The sequence below is a fragment of the Pelodiscus sinensis genome, chromosome 6, assembly GCF_052426305.1.
Source record: "Pelodiscus sinensis isolate ZL-2025 chromosome 6, ASM5242630v1, whole genome shotgun sequence".
NCBI classification, from domain to species: Eukaryota; Metazoa; Chordata; order Testudines; family Trionychidae; genus Pelodiscus; species Pelodiscus sinensis.
The window spans coordinates 116,585,012-116,609,890 of record NC_143057.1 but is presented as its reverse complement, the minus strand read 5'-3'; the positions used below and the strand labels follow the sequence as shown (position 1 = coordinate 116,609,890).

The following is a 24,879-nucleotide window of genomic DNA, read 5'->3' as shown; positions in this document are numbered from 1 at the left end:
CCCTGAAGTATAGTATAAAGGCCAGCCCATATACTTCAAACATCACCCACCAAACCCACACTCCTTACTGCCATGTCCTTTGTCAATCCAATTTCCCTGGTAGCAAGACAACCTGGGTTCAAAAGTGACTTCCAATCTCTTACATATCAACTACTGGACTTGCAGAGAAAAGCTGTGGAGGTGATGTGCTCTGGCAAGGGGAAAGAGGTAAAGGTTCTGGTGTTGGCTACTGTACTACTTCCTGCTGATGCATCTAGAGCAGCATTTGCAACAGAGGAAGTCAGTTACCTCAACTGCTCTCCCTAAACAACTCATGACAGAGAGACAGTCTTAGAGGGGAAAATTAAACCATAGGCCATTGTAATGTATATGACACCATAGCTGTGCACAGAAAATTCCTGTTGAAAGATTTATAGCAGTACATCAATTGCCAGTGAAGATTCAGATCTCTACTAGAGTTACCAGTTGTTTCCCATCACTGTATTTCAGATGGGGAACTAACATCTCAGATAACAGCTCGACTTTTAAAATGCTGAGCACACTGAAGGATACAGGCAATATTATGACCCAAATAAGTTATCTAAACTTATTACACCTTTCTTGAACAAAAAATCAATAGGACAAAGTCAATATCATTTTTATTGTGAGGCACAGTTGAGATTTCACAGTTTTCTCTTAGTTTTTTCAATATGGCAAATACAAAAAGGCACACAGAATTCTGCAAGACATGCTTTTCATAGAAACAATCTTCAATAGTATGAAGACAACTACATTTTCAGGCAATGCAAAAGGAGCACAGATCTTCAAAGAAGTTTATTTTAGACAAAAGAACTGTTTAAAAAAAGATCAAAGCCCGTATTTGGTATGGCTTTGGCATTCTTGGCATAAGGAAAGTTTGGTAGATATTTGATAGTCAGACATAATTTCCTGAAGAGTTAAGGGCCAAGGAGACACAAATTTTATTAAATTGGAAAGAATCTGAAGAAATGTCAGAAGATTGAAGTTATAGTGGTTTTACATTTAGTATAATTACAAGGACATCATAAAAATCAATCAAGTTATTTTGTTCAGCAATCAGACTTTACAGCCTTTCCTTCATTCAGCATATTCACCAGATGAAGGTATTACCTTTCATTATTCTTTTATTTGGTGAGCATGTAACAGTCAGTGTTAGTTGTTGGACATTGAATTCTCCAATTCTCTTACACTGTGTTCTCAATGACAAGAGCAATACCTTGTCCACCTCCAATGCAAGCTGACCCGACTGCATATTTGCCTCCACGACGCCTATATAGAAACAACGAAAACAGAAATTGTCTCCCTGATTTAATTTAAAAGTAAGTATTTTTCCCTAATGGATTTTGATTCTCAAAAGTTTCATGCACAACTAAAGAGAGGGTGTTTTGGAATATATTATATCAATATTATACATTTATATATACAGTTTGACACTGGAGTTGTTCCTTGGAGTTCAGAACACCAATAAAGAAAGTAATTTGAAATCGCTTCCCCGCTGTGTCTCAGGTTTCAATGCAGCTTAAGTGGCCTGAATGGAACATGATTTTATATCTAATTCAGTTTCTAAAAGCATTATAGTGTTGTTCTATGAGGTGAACATTAGCTGAGGTTTGTTTTATTACTGAACATTGATAAAGCATTGCAGAAGTATGAATAAAAACAGAAAGACCTGGTCTCTGTCCTGGACACTCAAAACTATGAGGAAATTATTTATGTTAAGAGTGTAAAAAAGATCACTCTTAAAGAGACAAAATTTACTTCCACTGATCTTGTATTGAAGGAGAGGGAAGGCAGAGGAGGAACAAGCAGAGGGAGTTTTCCAGACTTTTTTGAGGGGGAAAGAGGAGTTGGAAGGTACAAGATAGAGAGAAAAAAGTGAGAAATAAACAGTCTCATCCAAAGCCCACTGAAGTGAAGAGAGTTTCTGTATTAATCTCTGTGGATTTAGGATCAGACCAAAAAGGAGTAGGGAGGATTGGAATAAAATAGGAGGGAACGAGAGTGGAGTTGGAGGACCTGGGCACTGAAGTGATGCAATGAGAGAAATGAAACCAGTGAAGGAATTCCAAAAGGGTGTTGAATGGCAGGAGAGAAAGATGATTTTACAGCTGTATAGTGTGCTTCTACAACCCCCTTGAAAAGCTGATGCAAATACAACAGTGTTACGCATTTCATCAAAAGCTTCAGCTACACACACACCTTAACTCATGAACCAGATGAGCAGTGATCCTTGATCCTGATGCTCCCAAAGGATGACCTAGAGCAATGGCACCTCCACTGACGTTGGTTTTTTCAGGGTCTAGACCCAAAACTTTTTCAACTGACAAATACTGAGCAGCAAAAGCCTCATTGACCTTAAAGCACAGAAACAATCAAAATGTAGACATTCAATTTTCCATCAGAATTTACATTTTTAAGATTCTCTTTCCAACTGTAAGTTCAAGATTTTTTTTCAATAGAACATGGAGCACAGGTCTATGAGAAAACAGCAGTGTCAGATTCTCCAAGCTGCTCCATCAAGAGAGCTCAAATCAGACTTGCTCAAACCATTTCTAGTGAAGAAATGGACAGGTCAGTCTTCAAAGACCAATTAATCCAAAGCTTCTCTTTTAAACTTAAAAAAAAAAGCCAGCAGGAATATGGACATCTGCCTTTTAGGATTGGACCAAGGTCACTAAAACATTTCCCACATTGCACTAAACAGCTATCAGTCAGCCTTTAGTCACTACTGACTGGGGCTCAGTGTTCCCTCTAATTTCTTCCATCAATGTGCAGAATAAATTGTGTTATGTGCACCAACACGTGCGGATATGCACCATCAACAGAAACATATGCTGCTGTGTGTGGGTGCTGTGGGCGCTCTGCTAATCAGCTGGGCAGCATTTGAATTTCTCTTGGGTGGCTGCACAAGCACTAAGCTTTTAGGTAACACTGCTGGGGCTGTATTTAAAATTCAGCATTTTAAGAGTGTCTGCGGCCTAGGAGAGCATGCCCCTCCTAGACAAGATACAGAGTACAGGGCATTTTTTTAAAATAAAGGAGTTTTAAGCCCCTGAAAACAGGAGTTTTGCAGATGCACCGAAAGAACCTTAGTTAAATGACAATAGTTATCACTGCTGCAGCCACATTCTAGGCTTTCTTTCAGTCCCTCATACAGCAGAGGAGACTCTTTTATATCAGTATTTCTCATACTGTGGTCTGCTGGGAGACTGTGAGGGTACTCCAGAGATCTGCCAGCTGTGCTGATCAACTCCTACCACTCCCTCTTAGTGCCTCTTGTACGCCAGGGAGTAGGAGTGGAAAAGGGACCATGGTAATTCCAGTCGTTGACACAGCAGGGGCCTGGACTAAGGCAGGCTCCCTATCTGTTCTGGCTCCATGTGGCTCTTGGAAGTGGCCACCAGGTCTCTGTAGCCTGTAGATGCAGGTAGGCTCTCTACACCCCAACCCAGTGCCCCAACCCAGAGCCTTCTCCTACAGCCAAACCCCCTATTTCTGATCCCACTCGAGAACCTGCACCACCAGCCAGAGCTGCCCCCTTACACACATACACCCTACCTCCCTGTTCTAGCCTGGAGTCTCCTTCTGAACCTCAAAACCCCTCACCCCATCCTCACCCCAGAGCCTGCACCTCCAGCTACATCCTGCACCCCCCCCCCCCTTACTCCCAGTTTGGTGAAATTAAGTGAGGGTGTGAAACAGCGAGTGATGGAGGGAGGAGGGAATTAAGTGAATGCGGGGTAGAGTGGGGCCTCAGAAAAGAGGCTGGGCCTTGAGGGGTCCATGAACAAAATTAAATGAAAATGGAGTTCCTCAGGTTGCTAAAAATTTGAGAACCATAATTCTAGATTAAAACATACCATATAGATTATTAACATATGCTCCTAATTAGAGACAACCTTATTGTTCATGCTGCTCTACTTACCTCTACCAAATCCATGTCTTTCAGGGAGAGTCCTGCTTTCTTCAAGGCCTCAGTAATGGCAGGCACGGGGCCTATTTCAAAGTTAAATAGACACAGTGAGTAGTTGAAGAGTCTTACAATAAGCACCACACTTCTAATGAAACTCAGCTACAACCTAATCTAAACCAATACATGGGGAAAAATTAAATTAAATTAGAAATATCTAGTGAGATACTTGAAAAACATAAGTGCTAAGGCAGAGTTTAGATTAGTGGTGAAAAGCAAATTGGATAGGAGCCTGTAATGTGAAGGGGTATCAGATTAGAGAGACAAATTATTTTTTTATAGAAAACTGACATGATCTCCCCTGGAATAGCTTAAGGACTTTAACTAGGAAAGATGTTAACAACTCAAATATGAAAAGCAACAAAATGAATAAAGGGTTGGAGAGAGCTAAGTAAAGAATAACTAAGGCTCTTTGGTTTTGGTTTTTACCAATTTTTAACAAAAATATTCCCAGTTTTTACAAAAGTTGTTATTTATCAGTTTTCACTTGAATTTTGGACCATCAACAGTATGAAAACACTGATTATCTTTAGAAAGTCCAATACGCTGTGTTAGAGTAAATTATTAACATAAACACAAGGCTGTTAGAGTAAGGAAATGTAATGGAACATACACACATGAAGACATGTGCATACATGCGTGTATGCCCTGTTAAACAACTCATTTTCAATATTAATAGTTATCTATTTATTTTTATGTCTGCCCATCCCTCAGTATTAACCCAATATTAACCCAATTATTTACCAAGAAATAAAGTTAATTTTTGTATCTATTTTCAATTGTTTAATTTTTGTAGTAAATATTTGTAATATTTCTATAAAATATTAAACAAAATAAAAACCAAAGACGTACCCTGAGAATAAACTCAATGAAGTTCCAGATTCAAAGCCCTAAGTCAATGGAAAGATACGGGCTTTGGACCAGGGCTTAAGTGAGGATTTTGCATGTGCATGTGTGTGTAGGAGTGTTGGAAATATCACCACACACCTGGTAATAGACAAAGTGAGTGCCAAGGAAGGGAAACAATTTTTAGTTCTCTAATGGAAAACTGGGATGAAACCAAGCATGGGATATGACGTTAAACATCTCGAGCAATATATTAGCTAGCTGCCAAATAGGCTGCCAGGAGAACTGGGAGAAGTTCTATTTACCTGAGTCACTGAACACTAGCCTGGGAAAAGCAGGGCAGACAGTACTGTAGGACAACAGAATCTGCGGGATTCTTCCCCAACATACTGAAATTAGGGATGTGAAATCCCAGTTAAGTGATTAAACCATTACATTTAACTGCTTAACTGGGATCCTGCAGACGGGGGGGGGGGGGCGCGCTAGTTGGGCTGGAGTGACCCCCTGCCCTCCCGCAGGCAAGGAGACTGCTTGGGCCAGGCCTAACACATCGCAGCTACGGCCATGGCCAGGCCGGGCCCACCATGCAGGGAGCTGCTCAGCCAGGCTAGAGTGCCCTCCCCACCTGTGGTGCAGTGGCCCCCAGAGCAGATCCTCACCTGCAATGGGCAGGGGCTGCTCCAGCCTGGGTGGGCTGCCGGTTAACCGATTCCATCCCTAACTAAAATATTTTGTGTGTCATTTTTTTGAGCTGGAGCTCCAAAAAGAGAATCCCATTTTTTCCGAGAGCTCCTCTTATCCCCTAATATTCAAGGCCCAACACTGCAATATGTGGACTGGTGTCACCTTTAAGACACAGACACCTGTGCCACTCTGCAGTCAGTTATAGATTTGACAGCAGTCTCCTCTATAAAAGGAACTTGTTTCTCCATTGCCATCAGGCTCAACACTTGGCCCCCACAAAACACACAACACAAGGATACTTTCATATTGTTTCATGCTACCAAGAGATTTGCTTTACAGCAACTTACCAATGCCCATAATGTTGGGGTCACACCCAGACACGTGATAGGATACTATTCTAGCCAGAGGAGTGAGGCTGTGCTTTTTAAGTGCTGCTTCACTGGCAATGATAAGTGCTCCTGCTCCATCACATACTCCCTTGCAATACAAAAGAAAAACAAACATACATTCCCAGTGTACTAATTGTGCAATTGTTTTATGTCACAGATTCTCATGTAAGAGGAACTAGACAGCAATTGTTTATTACACACATCTAATACACAAGTCTATTCCTAAAGGTCAATTTGTTCTAGTCAGATTCTTTTCTTACTTTGTAGCATTTGAAATTGGATACTAGACACATGAATTTTATAGAATTCAGTGTCTTAAAGAAAATAAAATAGATTCTCTGCCCATTACTATCTATTTCAGAAACTTGGGCTGTTAGGCATGCGCATTACTTTACAAATGCTTGTACTATGTTTTCCAGCTGTGCTGTCTGTTATGCAGGAGACTAGACTACCTGATTGCATGTGTCTCTTTGGCCTTAAAAACAAAACAAACTGCTAGTCTATAAAACTTAACATTCAGAGATGGCTGTCAAGCCTATAGGCTACTCTAAGTTACACCAGCACTTGGTTTGGCCCACAGATGACCCAATGATTAGGCTCCTCCACAAAGCACAGCTCAGTTGAAGCCAGAGATCTAACCCATAATTCCTAGTACATTTAAAATGTTCATTGTCCATAAAAAAGAGAACAGCAGCTAGTTCCACACTATCAGCCCTGGTCTACACTAAAAGGAATGTCGACTTAAGATACACAACTCCATCTGCATTAATTATGTAGCTGGAGTTGACATATTTTAAATCACTGTCTGCACAAAGGGAAGTAGACGGAAGCAAAAGCTCCCATAGGCTGCCCTTATCCTTGTGAGGAGCCGGAGTATCGGTGTTGATGGGGGTGCCCTCTCGGTTTGAATTAGTGGGTCTTCACTGGACTCGCTAAATGAAACCCCAGAAGATCGACCATGGCAATGTCTATCTTCCACGTAATGTAGACATGGCCTCAGAGCAAAGTGAAATCCACAGTTATACTGGCTCAAGGCAGATGAGAAAATGTGGATGTCTTGTTAAGGGTGATGGTACAAGCATAATGCTGGTTGCAGTGGTTACTCACTGCACTGAATTTCTAGGATAGAGAAGACAACTGTCAACATGCCACCCTCGCAACATAGGAACCTTCAAAGACACCCAGGCCCAAACTATATACAGCAATTTGAGTTTCAGAATCAGAATTCTTTTTTGCAGAAGCCACGCTTGGTAGTCCAGTATCTCTGCTAATGAGAAGTATGGTGAAGAAAGCCTAGGAGAATTCTTGTCATCTATTCTACATAGAACCCTTCTCAGATAAAAATTCTAATTTTTAATAGTCCACGAGCTCACCGAAGCATTTCCAGCAGTGACAGTCCCATCTTTCTTGAAGACAGGAGGGAGCTTTCCCAGCTGTTCTAGGGTGGCTTGGGGTCTAGGATGCTCATCCTGTTCCATCGGCTGCTTCCCTTTCTTTGTTTTCACTTCAACTGGTGCCATCTCAGCATTAAAGTAACCGGCATCTTGAGCTAGAGTAGCAGAAAGGAAATGACAAGAATTATAAACACACAGCAGCTGATGACTGACTGATCAGTGCAGGGAAACGTGTACTTTAATTTTTAATCAACTTTATGCTTTTTCTATGAAGGAATTTATAGTTGGCTTTTTCAGACTTTTTATTCCATCTAAACTGACTTTTAAAGATTTGGCAAAGAAACGCAAACAGTTTTAAGGAGTTTTTTACCCAGAATACTCACCCAGTATTAACTTTGAGTGTTTCAGGCTTAAATTGTGATTCTGAAGTTTGCTATTAGATTCATAACAGCATTGAGTGGATGTGCAATAGGATTTGTTTCTCCAATGAACATTCTGTCCTGCTCTTTGTTCTACATCTGTGTAGCTTGTCAGACAGTTAGAACGTTGCACAGTTAGTTACTGAGACAAAAGGGGAGAAACATCTTGGGCCAGATCATCAGCTGGTGTAAAGCAGTGCCAATTTACATCATCACCATCTAATACGCTTACATCTGAGGAAGATCTCAAATTGTTTTGTCTGAGTTAATCCTAAAAATACTGTCTCTCTGACTTCTGAGGGAATTCTGCTCCATGCAGAATTAACTTTCTGAGCAAAATTTCATTTTCTCCTGCAAAACTGATGCCACCACTGGGCCCAGCAGAGTCCAACCAAGCTTGCAAAACCAGGACACTTGCTGAGTGTGTGCGCACGGGCGCATGCACACGCATTTCCAGGCAACCGTGGATCCCAGCACATCGTGAAAGAGGCAAAAACTCCCAGCCAACATCAGTTTGAATGCCACAGGACTACTTGATTTTAAAGAATATTAGGGAGCTGCGTCCCCTGCTCACTACGCTCGCTAACCCCCGTCTCCGGCAGTAGGCAGGTCACTGGACTCTCAGGCTGCCCCAGCCCCCACTGGGGAAGGCAGAGCTGGCAGTTATGCCATCCTTGGCCTCTTGGATCCACCACCTGGCCTCTTGCCCCCCAACCTCTCCACCCTCCTTCCTCGTGCAGCTCCAGTCGCTCGGCCCCTCTCTGGCCGCTGGGGCAGCAGAAGTGGTGGCAGCAGCTCGTCGCTGTGCTTAAGGGCCCTGACACTCTGGGACCCAGCAGGGAACTGTTTCCTCCGTCTAGCGTATGCTCTGGCCTCTGCCTGCCTGGTGCTCCACTCTTGAACACCCCCACCCTCTGCAAGATTACAGTGCCAGCACCGGCTTCCTGCAGAGGAGCTTGGAAAGGAGGAAACCCCGAGGCTTCGCACCGGATTTGGCTTGTGGGGAAGCATGTGTACTACTGTGGGGAGGGGACCTCCATGGCCCATGGCCCACAGCCCATCCGTCTCCTTTCATCCCTTCCCCACCCCCATCCTTCATTCCTACACCCACCATCCTCCCTTACCTCTCCCCCTAGTCACACTGACCATCCCCCTCCTTCCATCCCTCTCCATTCCCACTTACCCATCCTCCTTAATCCCTCCCCCTCCGCACCCCCACACTGCCCCTCTTCTTGTCTCCATTTCTATATCCCATTCACCCCACCATCCCCCATTACTGCACCGCCCATCCCCACATACACCCTATCCCTCTTCCTCCCTACACACACCCTGCCCCCTCACATGAACAGGCAGTCTAACCAGAAAGGAAACAGCACCAATGGGTTGGCAGCTGCTCCGGACGCTGCTGGGGTGCCCCTTTGTGACGCCTCAGGGGGTGGAGGTGGGGGAAATTAGACCCTCGACTTGAGCTGTGCTGAGTCTGTTGGGAGGGTGGGGTGGCGTGTGGGGGAAAGGGTTAACCGCCAGCCCATGTGGCACGGAGCAGGCAGGGTGAGGGGCAAAGCTGGTACTTGAATTAGGTGAATCGAAATATTCAGAAATGATGGCTTCAGGGTGCAGAAAGGGGCTCTGGAGTGAGTCCAAAGGGTATGGGGCTCAACGCTGGGGGTTGGTGTGTGGGCTCTGGGAGAAGGTTGAGGTGCAGGAGGGGGTTCTAACCCAGGGCAGGGGAGTTCAGGCTCTGGGAAGGAACGTTGCTCTGGGATTCAGGAGAGTGTAGAGGACTGAGCACTCATGTTAACCTTCAATTCTCAAAAGTTACTGACCAACTTTCCATCTCTGCTGTGTTTTCATTGCATATCGGTCACAGTCCTCTCTTGTAATGTTATACTGTGCAGCCAGATTTTCAGCAGTAATTGCCATTGGAGTATTAATGTGTTGGTCTGTTAGCCCTGCCCATAAAGAGTCCTCCATCTGCCAGAAACATTATTAAACAGAAAGTCTTATACAGAATCAATATTACAGTATTAGTACCTTAACAAGATAGTCACCAGTGCTTTAGAAGTTAACATTAAAAATATCTTGGTATCTAATTCTATTTTAAAACTATCTGAAGCAGGTAAAAAGTGATAAGTATGAAAACTACTTCTGTGGAATGGACTACAAAACTAAAGAACTGTGACAATGTACACAAAAGAAACTGGTGAAATCAACAATGCCACAAAGCAAAAAGTACAGTTCTACCATCAAAATTGATTTGGAAAAAATTGTGGTGTTTGTCTTTCAACAATTTCCAAATCAAATGTATGTAAGTGCACTGCCAGTCTTTAAATTCTCAGCCAGGGCTCAGCAGATATATCTTCACTGCAGAGTTATCTACACACCGGTGTCATCTCTGGAGTAAGAAAAAAAACATCACCCTATAAAACAATACTTCGGTTGCTGCATTCACTCTATTGTGGCTCTCACTCATGTGTGCCTTTAAGACTTCTGGGAACACCTCTAATGGGTTTTAGGGCTGAACGAATCTATGCTACTCTAAGAATTCTTTACCAGAAAAGCCTGGGAGAAAACATCTGTCCTTTCTGGACTTATGGAGGGATTGTGGGAATGCAATGGAAGACCTGAGTGGTGTTAAACTCAAGTGAATGCTGCTAACACGACCAATCTGTAGGCTGGATGTAGTCTAAGTTTATTCCTCCTCTTGGGCCAGACAATTTGAGTTAAAAGCTCCACCATACTGGAATTAATGGTCTGTGTAGAAGGAGGAAATCAACCTAGGTTTTAACACTGGTGTTGCCCCTAAGTTAACTTTGCAGCGATAACAAACTCTGACAGTTCAGATGGATCTCTCCCAGTCCAAAACACTAATAATAAAGGTTCTGTGAATCAAACTGTATCTCTAATTCTATATGTATAGCTCCATTATCTCCAAATTATACTGTCAGTTACAGCTATATGACCCTATTTTCTTCAGAAGAAGGGATGGAAGGGGGGAAGGGGAAGAAGTAAAAAAAGGGGGAAGAAATAGTCAATTTTTCCCCCTTTCCCCTCCTTCTATCCCCCCCAATCTCCTATTTATTTAGAAACCTGACCTTTAATAACTCTATTCATCTGAAGAAGTGGGTTGTGTCCACAAAAGCTCATGATACCATTTACATGTTTTGTTAGTCTTTAAGGTGCCTGTAAGACTATTCATTGTTTTTTTTAAATTACAGACTAACTCAGCTACCCCTATGAAGCTAATCCACATTAATTTTGGTTACAAGCTAATCTACATTAATTTTGGTTACCATTGTCTATGGTCCATTGTTTTCAACTGCTCTGTAAACGAGGCCTAATTAAAACAAAAATCACATGATCATACCTTGATATCTGTTCCCAATTTGGTTCCAAATCGAATATTTCGGACGATGTACGGCGCCTGGCTCATGCTTTCTGATCCACCACAAAGAACCACTTCTGAGTCGTTAAGGCAAATTTCCTATTTAAAAAATAGATGCACCATGTATAGGTTTTAGGGTATTTTATTTTCTTTGTCAGACGATAGCAATTGCTTCAGTAACATACCTTGCCAATTAGCAAATTAGGTGCAGAACTTAAGAAATAATTCATGCTTATACTGCACTGATTTTCTGGCAAGAATTTTCAAACAATTAACAGACTAACAAAATGACACAACTCTCCAGTCAGGGAAATAGTATTACAACAATTTTATTGAAAGGAGGGCATAACACAGAGAGAGAGATCAAGTGAGAAGGAGGGAAAGAGAAAGATCAAAGCCAAATTTTTCAGAAGTAGCCCCCCCAGTTTGGATGCTTAGCTTTAAATATACTGGACATAATTTTTCAGAGATGCTGAGCACTTTGCAGTGCCACTAACTTCAGTTAGAGCAGTTGGAAAACTGGGCATGCAGTACTTCTAGAAAAATAAAACAAGTAAAGCCAGGCCTCATATTCTATTAAATGTAAACTACTCAAAAAGAGGAAATATTAAAAAAAAAAAATTGACAAGGTAGGGAAACAGTGCTTTTTTCATTAAAAATTAAGATGGTTAAAAAGCAGCATTTTTTCTTCTGCACAGCAATGTTTCAAAGCTGTATTAAGTCAATGTTCATCCACAAACTTTTTAAAGAACAAACAAAACTTTCTGATGGTTCAAGTTAAGAACATTTCAGTTACAAACAACCTTCATTCCTGAGGTATTCATGACTTTGGTTCTACTGTATTACATAGTGAGCAGTCAGAGTTGAAACTATTTTCATATAAATTCAGTATAGACTATTATTAGCTCAACATCAAAAAAGTGCATTACTGGGATTGTATTTTAAATTGTGCAGCACCTTTGTGCAAATCTGAGCAATCATATTAAGTAAACTTCCAATAATTCGGCACCTTTAGGACCCAGGGGGTGCTGGATTATCAGATATGCTTGACTATCGGAAGGGGGGGCTACGAGGGGCCTGGGGTGGGGTGGGGGGGATGCCACCCGAGACCTCTCATAGCCCCCCCTTCCGATAGTCCTGCTGTGCCCCAGGTGTCCCGGATTCAGCCCCTGCTGGTCAGTTTCAGGAGCGGCTGAATCGGGGATGCCTGGGGCAGAGCAGCTGGCGTGCTGCCAGTTTGGTCCGGTAGCGCCGCCCCTCGGCGCTGCGAGACCAACCCGGCACCACCCCAGCTGCTCTTGGGGACGCCTGGGACAGAGCAGCTGGGGTGTTGCCAGGTTGGTCCCGTAGCGCCACCCCTCGGTGCTGCAGCACTGCGGACCAACCTGGCAGCACCCCAGCTGCTCTGCCCCAGGCATCCCCAAGTCAGCCGCTGCTGAAACTGATCAGCAGCTGACTCCAGGAAGCCTGGGGCAGAGCTGCTCTGCCTCAGGCTTCCTGGAATCAGCCACTGGTCAGTTTCAGCAGCGGCTGAATCGGGGACGCCTGGGGCAGAGCAGCTGGAGTGCTGCCGGGTTGGTCCCGTAACGCCGCCCCTTGGTGCTGCGGCACTGTGGACCAACCCGCAGCACTCCAGCTGCACTTCCCCAGGCATATTGCAAGTGGTGCAGGATAAGGCTCCACAATGAAAAGAACAGAGTGCATCTGCAGCACAGCGAAGCTTTACTGAAAGTATGTCTACACTGAAGTAAGAGACTGTCATGGCCACAGGCAGACTGCATCAACTGATTCAGGCTCATAAGGGTAAAAATTGCAATGCAGATGTTTGGCCTTGGATGGAGTCCAGACTCTGAGATCTTCCCACCCTCCTGAGATCCTGGAACTTGGGCTTCAGTCCAAGCCTGAATGTCTACACACCAACTTTACAGCACAGCAGCCTGAGTCCCATGAGCATCTGTCAGATGGCCATGCCCATCGGTTTTTAAGTATCCTTATTTTTTTAAAAAAGTTGTACCTTTTTTGTCCTAACAAATTAGCCCTAATTAATTTTTACACTAATTACATGAATGTTTTTAGAAGGTTGAACTCTTGTATGCAAGATCAGCATTCAGAACATATTGGGGTGCATTTGTGGGCACACTGCCAGCAAATTTAGGGAAGAGATTATTCATCTTTTTTCAGTACAGATGAGGCCACATCTCGAGTATTATATCCAATTCTGAGCCCCCCATTACAGAAAGGATGTGGACACATTGGAGAAAGTCCAGGAGAGGGCAAAGATTAGGGGACAGGAGCACATGACTTATGAGGAGCTTGAAGGATCTGGTCTTATTTAGTCTACAGAAGAAAAGAGTGAGGGGATTTGAAAGCAGCCTTCAACTACCTGAAGGGGGGTTCCAAAGAGGATGGAGAGAGCCTGTTCTCAGAACAAGAAGCAAGGTCTCAAGTTACAATGGAGGAAGTGTAGGTAGGATATTAGGAAAAACGATTTCACTAGGACTGTGGAGAAGCACTAGAATGGGTTACCTAGGGAGATAGTGCAATCTCCATCCTAGAGGTTTTAAAGTCCCAACTAAACCCTGACTGGGATAATTTAGTTGGGACTGGTCCTGCTTATAGCAGGGGGTCGGACTTGATGAGGTCTTTTCCAACCCTATGATTCAATGGGAAATCCCTATAAATATGGAAAGTTCAGCAAACAGAGTTGATATTCAGCTGCAAGACACTCCAACATTTACTACAAATGCACTTTCAAATTCCTCTTTAAGATGTAGGTTTTTGGATGCTCACAAGAGATAATTAACTGAACAGCACCACAGTGTTCTTCATAGAGAACAAGTATTGTACCTGACATCCATTGGCGATGGACTGGAAACCAGAACCACAGAGCCTGTTGACAGTAAGGGCTGGAACTGGGATAGGAATTCCCACACGCAAACCAACATGCCTTGCTATATAAATAGCATCTGAAGAGCTCTGTAAAGTCAACAAAGAGCAGCATTTGATATCAGCTAATTTAGTTGAAAACAACTGTTTTGACCAGCTCAGAATAGGATATCAAATACCTCAGGTAAATGTTAGTTCTGGAGGACATGTTTCCTTCTCAATTAGAAGCCACAGGAAGCATTTATATTGTTACTTCGGAAGACATTTCTCAAATCCCATGAAGACAAGTGTCCAAATGTATTTCAAAGAGACCCTTTATGTTTAAGGGGTCCTCATTGCAGGAGGAATACCAGCTAATTCGAGTTAGTGCTTTAAATTGGACTCCAGGCTAGTGAATTTCTAAAATGGCGACTGGCCGGGAACATGCAAATCAAGCGCGGGATATTTAAATCCTGGGATTGATTTGCAACTTCGGTATGCTTCATTTGCCTCTGTACTTTGAAGTAGGGGGCAAGTGTAGACATATCCTAAGGAATTATGCCTTGAGATGGAAAATTCTTTGGGGGCAAGGACTTGTTTGTTCAGTTTCATCCACCCATCCAGGTTACTAACTTCTCTGGTGATATCTATAAGATATTATAGTTATTTTGCATTTCTTTATAGAATTTCCAGGGTTCTCTGGCATCATAAGTCCCAACCTGTTCTTTGGTCTCCAGGAAAAGTCAATTAACCAAAACCAAAAGAAAATAATGTTCAGTTCTATCTCTAAAGTTGTGAATTGTTTGGAGGAGCAGTCTACCCCGGAGCTTGAAATTCAATGAGAACACAAACTCTTTTTTAATCAGGCAGCAGTGTACAGAAAGACAGGCTTCTCTTGCTTAAATTATCCTTGTCCCAAAAAGGTTAATGGAAACAAGGTCAGCCCCTTAAATGTAAAAAGGACTCACTTAGGGTATGTCTATACTACAGCATGATTCCGAAATATCTCATTTCAAAATAGTTATTTCGAAATAACGTGTCTACACACAAAATGCATTTCGAAATAGCTTTATGCTATTTTGAAATAGTGCATCCACACTCATTGGATGCTGGATCGCATTTAAGGCCAGTTGGAACTGGTTCCGGCAGGGTATCAGGTCAGAAGTTACCTTGTGGCCAGTTGGCTTGTGTAGACACTAGGAAAGTTATTTTGAAATAACTGTTGTTATTTTGAAATAATTTTGCTGTGTAGACATGCCCTCTGTTATTAATACTTCATACATATTACCGGCCACTTGATTTATTTTTGGCTCATTCAACAGCACCCATTTGAACAGATGCATTTATACGTAGAAATATATTAGGGCTATGTCTACATTGTGCTTTCTTGCGCAAGAACATATGCAAATGAGGCACAGCGATGAATATTGCAGCACCTAATTTCCATACTTAACGTGCCACCATTTTTGCGCAAGGGGCTTTTGCGCAAGAAGGAGCAGTCTACACTGCTTCTTCTTACGCAAAACCCCCCTCTTGTGCAAGAGCCGTTCTGCCTAAAAATAAGCGGCAGAATGGCTCTTGTGCAAGAGGGGATTTTTGCGCAAGAAGGAGCAGTATAAACTGCTCCTTCTTGCGCAAAAGCCCCCTGCACAAAAATGGCGGCTCTTTAAGTATGCAAATGAGGTGCAGCGATCTTCATCGCCGCACCTCATTTGCATACGTTCTTGCGCAAGAACGCGCAATGTAGACGTAGCCTAGGTTATCAACAATAGCTAGCTCCCAGAAGTTATTCCATTCTACCCACCTGCATGACATTACCCACAATGACACTGTCAATAATCTCAGGGGAGACTTTGCCAGCAGACAATGCAGCACGTGCAGCACACTCGGTCAGGTCAGTGGCTGTGAAATCCTTGAGCAGACCTCCAAAAGCCCCAAAAGGTGTTCGTTTGGCTGAAACAATGAACACACCTAGAACACAAATCAGAAAATCCATAAGTTTACATTTGGAAGAGCAAGGAGAAAATTCTTTTTTTTTTTGAGAGAGAGAGAGAGATATCCAATAGTGAGGAAAAGGAAGATGAATGAATATTAAATAAAGAGATGCTTCAGGTAAAGTGCAGAGATGGATTACAACACTTATTCTCAAACTTTTTTTCATCTGCAGATGTCTTACAAAATTTCAAATGGAGGTGCAAATGCCAGGTATCCAAGAACCGCAAGTTGAGAATCACTGGATTACATCACCCAGTACATCACCTTACATAATCAGTAAGATTATCCGTAACTGTATTATGTTGTAATTTTTCAACCAAAGAAAAATATGGTCCTTTCCTAACCTGAGTACTTTACAATTCAGGATAGAGCAGACACAGACACCGCCAAGCCGGTGGATCTGGCCCACGACCACCCTGCCACTCCCCCACACCCAGGCCAATCAGGGCCTCGGTACAGGGAGTATAAAAAGTCTCTCGTGTCCTGTCCCCTGAAGTGACCCTCTTTTAAAAATTATTGCCCACCCCTGGTTTAGATCATGGAGCATAAAAGGCAGCCTTTATGCACACTTATTTAAAATTATCTCATTTTTTAATTGTAAAGACTTTTACTTAAAGTAATTCCAACATGCAAAGTTCATGGTTTCTGAGGCAAACAAATTCAAATTAATATTCATATCACGGTTGCGTTTCAAAGGGGCAGTGCTGCCCTACTGACTAATCGCATAGTCGATGCAAAAATGCATTGACTATTTGGTTAGTCGATTACACAATACTTAACATCTTTAGTACTGACCAGTGGTGCCATATGAGCATTGGTGAATGTTCATGTTGGCAAAGATTCCATTAATAATTCCCTAAACAAGTCCTGCTTTTAAAATTATTTGACTGTTTCCCTGGTTTAGTAAGAAGTGTCAGCAAGACCAAGAACTGAGGCTGTTGTTTACTACTGAATTATAAATAATGTATTCTGCCCTGGGAACTGGTGGAAGCAAACAGGATAGACGTTTAACATACAGGAACTTCAGGAAGGAGTCTCAGTTTACAGGCAGTCCCCGGGTTACATACAAGATAGGGACTGTAGGTTTGTTCTTAAGTTGAATTTGTATGCAAGTTGGAACTGGCGTCCAGATTCAGCCGCTGTTGAAACTGACCAGCGGCTGACTACAGGAAGCCCGGGGCAGAGCTGCTTTGCCCCGGGCTTCCTGGAATCAGCTGCTGATCAGTTTCAACAGCAGCTGAATCAGGATGCCTGGGACAGAGCAGCTGGGGCGCTGCCGGGTAGGTCCAGTAGCGCCGAGGAGCAGCGCTGCGGGACCAAACCGGCAGCGCCCCAGCTGCTCTACCCCAGGCGTCGGCAAGAAAAGCCTGGCCTGCTGGGGGTGGGGGACGCACTAGCTGTGCCCCCCCCAGCAGACCAGGGAGACGCGGAATGGCTTTTCTCGCCACGGAGGACGCGGGCGGCGGGACCGCGGCGCGTCTCGGCGGTCTCACCGCCCATGTCCTCTGCGGCGAGAAAAGCCCCATTTGTATGTAGGGATGCGACGCAAGTCGGATCCATGTAACCCAGGGACTGCCTGTACTTTCTACTTTCAGTTTGCAACTGATAAAGTGGTTTTTTGCACACGAAAGCTCATGCCTAAATAAATCTGTTAGTTTTTAAGGTGCCACAGGACTCTTTGTTGTTTTTGTTTACGAACATAAGAACGGCCATACTGGGTCAGACTAGTGGCCAATACGAGATAACCCAAAGGAAAGGAACACAACAGGTAATCATCACATGATCCCTCTTTCGTCATCCATTTCCAGCCAAACAGTCTGCAAATACAGACTATTATGGTTACCCCTCTGATACTTGTGAGTTTACTTTAACCTAGTTTTCTTGTGGGACCTTAGTTTTGAGTAAAAAAGCAATTGAATTGGTTGAAATTTTGAACCACATGCAAGTTCCTATAATAAGGTGTTTGGAACAAAAGGACAACTGCGTTTTTAGGTTCCTGGGGTTAGGATTTATAAGAACTGATTATATGTTGTATTAACCGTATGAGTTGATTGATTGCAGTAATACTTTGACATATCTTGGTAATTTTATTCAGTGTCATTACTAATCCACTGTTTGGATTCCAACTGTAACCAGTGTGCAGGGGTGGAGGGTCGTGGTGGCTTGTAGGAGCCAGTATGTGGGGGAAGCTGGCTTAAAAGCCAGCTCCCCACACATACCTGTTTCTGCCTGTCTCCCTGCACTGCATGGAGGGGGTGGTAGGGAGGTGGCGGTTCCCAGGGAGCTGGTGCTTAAGAGGAGTCTTCTTAAAAGCTGAGCACTGGCTCCTATCTGTTACAGAAGCAGGTAACAGGCTCCAGGTTACCAGGCTCATCAGTTAACCATTTGCATATTTACACTATCACATCCCTACAGAGTGATTCCACTCAATAGAACAAGCAAAACAAGTTATTCAGGAGGACAGCATTTCCCAGCTGAAAACCTGTGCTACAGTGATGCTATTGGCTAAGCACAAAGCTAAAGCATAATAAAAATACGAATATTTATAGTCTGGTTGTACCTGGGGCCAACTCATGGGCTACGTCTAGACTGGCATGATTTTCCGGAAATGCTTTTAATGGAAAAGTTTTCCGTTAAAAGAATTTTCGGAACAGAGCGTCTAGATTGGCACGGACGCTTTTCTGCAAAAGCACTTTTTGCAGAAAAGCGTCCGTGGCCAATCTAGAGGCGCTTTTCCACAAAAAAGCCCCAATCGCCATTTTCGCGATCGGGGCTTTTTTGCTGAACACAAATCTCAGCTGTCTATACTGGCCCTTTTATGCAAAAGTTTTGCGCAAAAGGGACTTTTGCCCGAATGGGAGCAGCATAGTATTTCCACAAAAAGCACTGATTTCTTACAGTAGGAAGTCAGTGCTTTTGCGGAAATTCAAGCGGCCAGTGTAGACAGCTGGCAAGTTTTTCCAGAAAAGCGGCTGATTTTCCGGAAAAACTGGGCAGTCTAGACACAGCCATGAAGTAGAGCAGAGCTCCAAGATGCTGAATACTACTCAAACACATAAGAAAAAAGACATTTCCTGTCCTGAAGAGTGATAACTAAATAAGCAAAGAATTTTTAAACTCAATCTCATACTTGTAACTGAGAGCACTCATTACTATTAACAGCTAAGTTAAATCACATTTTCAAACTTTTTTTGCTGTGACTCCTTTTAAAAATATTTCAGATTGTGATAACTGACTCCCCTCTTAAAAAGCAACAACCCCTCCACACCACGCCACACTTATTTCTGTGCTGCTGCTGGCAGTGGCACTGCCTTCAGATGTGGGCACCTGGCTAGCAGACACCGCTCTCGCAGCCTGCCTCCTCCTCCCCCCAACAGTTTTGAAGCCCCCTTTTGGCTGGACCTCGAGTTTGAGAAACACAAAATTGTTATGCTTTTACCTTAAAGAATAACAGAGGTTCAGGCTGCGAAACATTTAGTCAACACCTACTAGTGAGAGACTGATTTAAAAGATAAAGGGTACCATCAAATGCATGGGCAATATCCTAGTGAGCAGCAGAACCCTTTGTCTTAGCTATTGGCAAGTGAAAGGATGCTGGGATTTTTACTACCGTGGTGGTCTGGGACCATGATGTAGGACTTTAAGGGCAGCTTTGGTCAGTGCGATTTTCTAAATCCTGAATTCATCAAAACCAAAGAGACTGATCAGAGAGTTAGTGAATGTAGAGATCTTACAAAGTATCTTGTTCAAAGGCTATGTCTAGAACCACAATTTGCATATCTTTTTCTGCTTTTCTGGCAAAAGAGGCTTTTCTGAAATGTAGTGTGGCTACACAGTGCCAAATTTCAGAAAAACCTGTTTTTTGACACATCCCTTCTTCCTCATAGAACAAGGTTTACAGGGATGGTGAAAGAGCACATCCGCTTCTTCGAAATTTTTTTTTGAAAAAGGGGACATGTTCCTTGGATGCAGCATTGCTTTTCCGGGATACTGGAGGTATCCCAGAAAAGCGTTACAGTCTCGATATAGCCAAAGTCTCCACTCTTCCCCCAGTTTGCTTCTCTGGACATCAAGGTGATAACAAATGAGGCCAGCACAATTCACCTGTGCCTTAAATGAATCTTCTTCCAAAGGTTAACTAATATAGAATCATGGTTAATGTTTAAAATATTTGCTCGTGATAAATTCAAGCTCTGGAGCTAATATAGTACACTGGATAGTTTGGTTGTTGTTACTTTTTTTTCCAGGGATAGAGAGCCAAAATGTGAGGATTGTGTTCCACGGTTTTTAGAGCTGAGTGGCTATCAGGGGTGTCAGAATGGCTTCAGGCTGGTGACCCAGAGCACACGATAGAAAATATATTTATCTAAACACTTTCCATGACTATGGATTAGAGTACTGCCTTTTTGGACTAGTTAAGCAAAGCCCTCGTTTTCATCTTCAACTGTATGCTAATCAAAGGTTTATTTCCATGACTTTTAACAAACAAGGTTGTAAAAAAACAAAAACAAAAACAAGGCATTTTAGATCAGATTCCTAGACACAGTCAGCCAGCTATATATTGATTGCAAACAGACTGAAATTTAAAATTTTATCTGAGATTTCTATGCTCCAGGCTAAGTAGATTAGAGAAACCATGGCCCAACTTCCCAGGGTGAGAATCCTTATAGTATTCAATAGACCCAACACTAGTTAATTAAACAGAAAACCTTGGAGCCAGAGATAGAGATGAGCGCAGGGGTGGGGGTGAGGGGGAGTAAAAATGTAGTACAGGCAGTCCCCGGGTTACGTACAAGATAGGGACTGTAGGTTTGTTCTTAAGTTGAATCTGTATGTAAGTCGGAACTGGCGTCCAGATTCAGCCGCTGCTGAAACTGACCGCCAGTTCTGACTTACATACAGAATCAACTTAAGAACCCCAGGCGTCCCCAAGTCAGCTGCTGCTGAAACTGATCAGCAGCTGATTCCAGGAAGCCCGGGGCAGAGCAACTCTGCCTCTGGCTTCCTGTAGTCAGCGCTGGTCAGTTTCAGCAGAAGCTGACTTGGGGACGCCTGGAGCAGAGCAGCTCCGGTGCCCCATGTCTGCTGGAGACCGTCTCCAGCAGACCAGAGGCACCGGGCGGGTTCCCGTGCTTCTGAGGCTTTGCCAGAGCAAAGCCTCAGAAGCGCGGGGAACCGCCGCTGCTGCCGCTTCAGTTCGGGTGCCTGTGGTCTGCTGGGGACCGTCCCCAGCAGGCCACAGGCACCCGGACTGAAGCCGCAGCCGCGGGGGGGGTCCCGCGCCTCTGAGACGGTTCCCCGCGCTTCTGAGGCTTCTGAGGCAGACCAGGGGCACCGGAGCAGCTTACGAACGGGGCTTTCTCGCCCCGACCTCCGGGGCGAGAAAGCCCCGTTCGTAAGTGCAGATCCGACATAAGTCGGATCCGCGTAAGTCGGGGACTGCCTGTACTGTGTCAGTGAAAAGAAAAGTCACGTTAGATTGGTTACCAGTTAAATATAATGTTAAACTGCTTAACAGATAAAGGGGAACTGAATGGAAGGAGGGAAACACTCCAGCCCCTGTGAGCTGGAATGGCCTTCCCCTCCTAACACTGTGAATGGGTTGTAATGGCCCTCTGCCACAGACAGAGACTGCTCCAGCAGTGCCCTGGGACTTGGGTTGGGCCTGTCATATACAGGGACTACTCTGGCTAGGGAAAATTCCATCGATTAGCTGATTAAATGCAATTTAATATCCCTACTAGCGATGTTAAATATCGGTTAATTGAATAGTCGAGTAATCTCATGAATTCTTATTGGCCATTCTATACTATTCTATAGTCTCCGGGGGAGGAGCTGGCAGCAGTGCAGGGTGCCAGGCAGGAGTTAGTTTGTGAGGGGAGCGAGTTTAAAAACCAGCTCCTCTTGCAGACTGGCTACTTGTCACCATGCGCTGCTGCTTCTGATTAAGAGGCAGCAGTGCAGGGTGGCAGCAGTTCCTGTCTGGGGGAGGGGAGGGTGTCTGAGCTCTCTGCCCCAGCGTGAACCAGAACTGAGTAGGGCTGCCTGCCAAGCTCCTAATACAGTGGTCCCCGCCATGGTGCCCGCGGGGGCATTAGTGGGCGCCCGCCAAGTGCTCAGGGCTGGCCTGGCCCCGGGCGCATGCGCGGTGCCGGAGCCGGCCCCGGGCGCATGGTGAGCGCTGGCCCCGGGGGCGCCGCGGATTGGCCACCCGCGCTCTGGGCACGCGGCGCATGGGTGGAGCGCAGGCCCCGGGCGCGCGGTGCTTGGGGGGGGGGGGGGGCGCGCCAGCGCCAGCCCCGGGCATGCGGCACTTGCAGGGTGCGCCGAGCACGCGGCACTTGGAGAGCGCCGGCCCCCAGGCGCGCGGTGCTTGGGGGAGAGGGGGAGAGAGAGAGCGAGCGCCAGCGCCGGGCGCGCGGCGCTTGGGGGGAGAGCGCCGGCCCCTGGCGCGTGGGGGGAGAGCGCCGGCCCCGGGCGCGCGGCGCTTGGGGGGAGAGCGCCGGCCTCGGGAATGCGGCTATGGGGGGGCCCTGCCCCCGGGCGCCCGCCGGAGAATGGCCACGCCCCCTGGCACCCGGCAACCTCAAATGGTTGGGGACCACTGTCCTAATACATTTTTAATGCAGAGCCACAGCAAGGGTAGGTCCCAGACTCAGCATGAGCTAGAACAGAGTCGGGCTGCTGGACAGCCTTGCTAAAAAGTTCACTGGTTGGGGGAGGGGGAAGACATGTAGTTTATAGCATTAACCTATAAACTTTTGTTTATCAGTTAATCAACTACTCTATTACATCCCAGTTAATTGACTACTCTATTACATTTAGGTGATAGATATCATTAGCTCACAGACATTTACCTCCCCCCATCTCCCTTCTGTTCTGAAATTTGATTTGTCCTTTTCATATGTGTTCATTTTTTAAATTGTATCCTTTGGTATACAGGCAGTCCCCGGGTTACATGGATCCGACTTACATCGGATCCCTACTTACAAATGGGGTGAGGCAACCCCGCACTAGCTGCTTCCCCCCCAGCAGACCAGGGAGACGCGAAGCTAGCACCCCCCCCAGCAGACCAGGGAGACGCAGAGTGGCTTTTTTCAGCAGACACCTCAGCTTGAGAATAAAGGACTGAGGGAAGTGAGGTGTGGGAGAATAAAACTGAGCTCTGAAGAAATGTTTGGCTAGTGTTTCCCCTACAATATGTACCAGTTCCAACTTACATACAAATTCAACTTAAGAACAAACCTACAGTCCCTATCTTGTACGTAACCCGGGGACTGCCTGTATATGGTTGTGACAATTTTCTTCCACTATTTGATCTGAGGAAGTGGGTCTGGCCCACGAAAGCTCATCCCCTAATAAACCATCTTGTTAGTCTTTTAAGTGCTACATAGTCCTATTTTTTGTTTCAAAACATGTAGATGATATCATGAGCTTTCGTGGGCACAGCCCACTTCTTCAGATGACCAGAGTTTTGAGTTTAGACTGCATTTGGTGCCTTATTCTAGTATCACTCAGCTCACCACTGAAATGCAGCTAGTATTTAGTTGGTTTTCCGTTTTTCATCCACTGTCATACTATATAAACCAATTGCTAGCCTTGGTAGGATCTGATTCCTTCTCCTTGCCCCACAAATGCTGATAATTTGTGTGTGTATGCTAAAATTAACATCTGAGGAAAATAATCATTAAAAAAAAAAAATCAAAACCTACCAGTAAGCAAAGTAAGAAAAAAGTGCTGATTGAGAAATCATTAGTGTTTGACTTAGTTCTATTTATTTTTTTCTATGCTGTGTTGTTGACACACTGGGACTGTGTCTAGACTGGCCAGTTTTTCCCAGAAAATCAGCCGCTTTTCCGGAAAAACTTGCCAGCTGCCTACACTGGCCGCTTGAATTTCCGCAAAAGCACTGACTTCCTACTGTCTGAAATCAGTGCTTTTTGCGGAAATACTATGCTGCTCCCATTCGGGCAAAAGGGCCAGTGTAGACAGCTGAGATTTGTTTTCTGCAAAAAAGCCCCGATCGCGAAAATGGCGATTGGGGCTTTTTTGCAGAAAAGCGCGTCTAGATTGGCCATGGACGCTTTTCCGCAAAAATTGCTTTTGTGGAAAAGCGTCCGTGCCAATCGAGACGCTCTGTTCCGAAAATGCTTTTAACAGAAAACTTTTCCGTTAACAGCATTTCCGGAAAATCATGCCAGTCTAGACGTAGAAGTTTTAATGCTTCTAAAGTTTTAACTTTTTGACTCTCCACATCAGTCAGTGTTGTCCCATTCGGGTAATTTCCTGCAGCAGCGACCACTGAAACGGATAAAAACCTCAGAACAAGCTTAAAAACGCACATGAATCGTATCGGCTGAAATTAGGAACCAAAACGCGAGCCTCGGTCGAATCGGGCCCCGCACGCTGCAGCGAGGCGCCCCCGGCTCTGCAGGTTTCAGACACTCGCCGCCCTTCACTTCGTGGGTGCTTGGGGGGGGGGGGGTCCTACCCATAACGCGTCGCAGGGGGGAGGCCGGGGCTTGGCGGCCAGAAACCCAGACGGCAGCAGGGAGCTGGGCCTGGCTGGCAGGAGCCCCCCGGATCGTCTTCCCCGCAGGGGGAGAGCGGGGGCTCAGCCCCGGGTGAGTGTGTCAGCGCCTTACCTCGGAGCAGGGCCATGGCTGCGGCTCTCCTGCGTACAGCCCACCCTGGGCGTGGGCCGGGACTCCCCTTTAGTCCTCGCCCCGCCCACCCCGCACGGGACTGCCGAGTGGGAAAAGCACATTCGGCACGAGCCGCGTTACCGACCCCGTGGTTCAAGCCAAGGCCTCGCGCCACAGGCGGGGGTGCCTGTAGGTAACAGCTCAGGGATGGTCACAGCAAACTCCCCCATTTTCTTGGCGCGTCGGCGCTCAGGGAAGGGGGGGTCGGT

At 45.0% G+C, this 24,879-nt stretch overlaps 1 protein-coding gene across 1 annotated transcript; it reads right to left on the bottom strand.

The window, feature by feature from the left end:
* Window positions 1–621: 621 nt before the first annotated feature.
* ACAA2 (acetyl-CoA acyltransferase 2) lies at window positions 622–24,767 on the bottom strand. The gene is made up of 10 exons (XM_075932683.2): window positions 24,611–24,767; window positions 15,775–15,941; window positions 13,953–14,081; window positions 11,088–11,204; window positions 9,547–9,694; window positions 7,281–7,456; window positions 5,866–5,995; window positions 3,944–4,014; window positions 2,218–2,372; window positions 622–1,287 (listed from the first exon to the last, which is right to left on the bottom strand). The coding sequence occupies exons 1-10, from the start codon at window positions 24,624–24,626 to the stop codon at window positions 1,203–1,205; spliced, it is 1,194 nt and encodes a 397-aa protein (XP_075788798.2). The 5' UTR covers window positions 24,627–24,767; the 3' UTR covers window positions 622–1,202.
* Window positions 24,768–24,879: the final 112 nt, after the last annotated feature.

Bases quoted from the DNA above. Each gene is read 5' to 3' on its own strand.
- ACAA2 (XM_075932683.2), bottom strand. The intron at 14,082-15,774 runs GTGGGTAGAATG...TTGACTTTACAG, and splicing joins TTGTGGGTAATGTCATGCAG to AGCTCTTCAGATGCTATTTA. The intron at 11,205-13,952 runs GTACAATACTTG...TTTTTTAAATAG, and splicing joins CCATCGCCAATGGATGTCAG to GAAATTTGCCTTAACGACTC.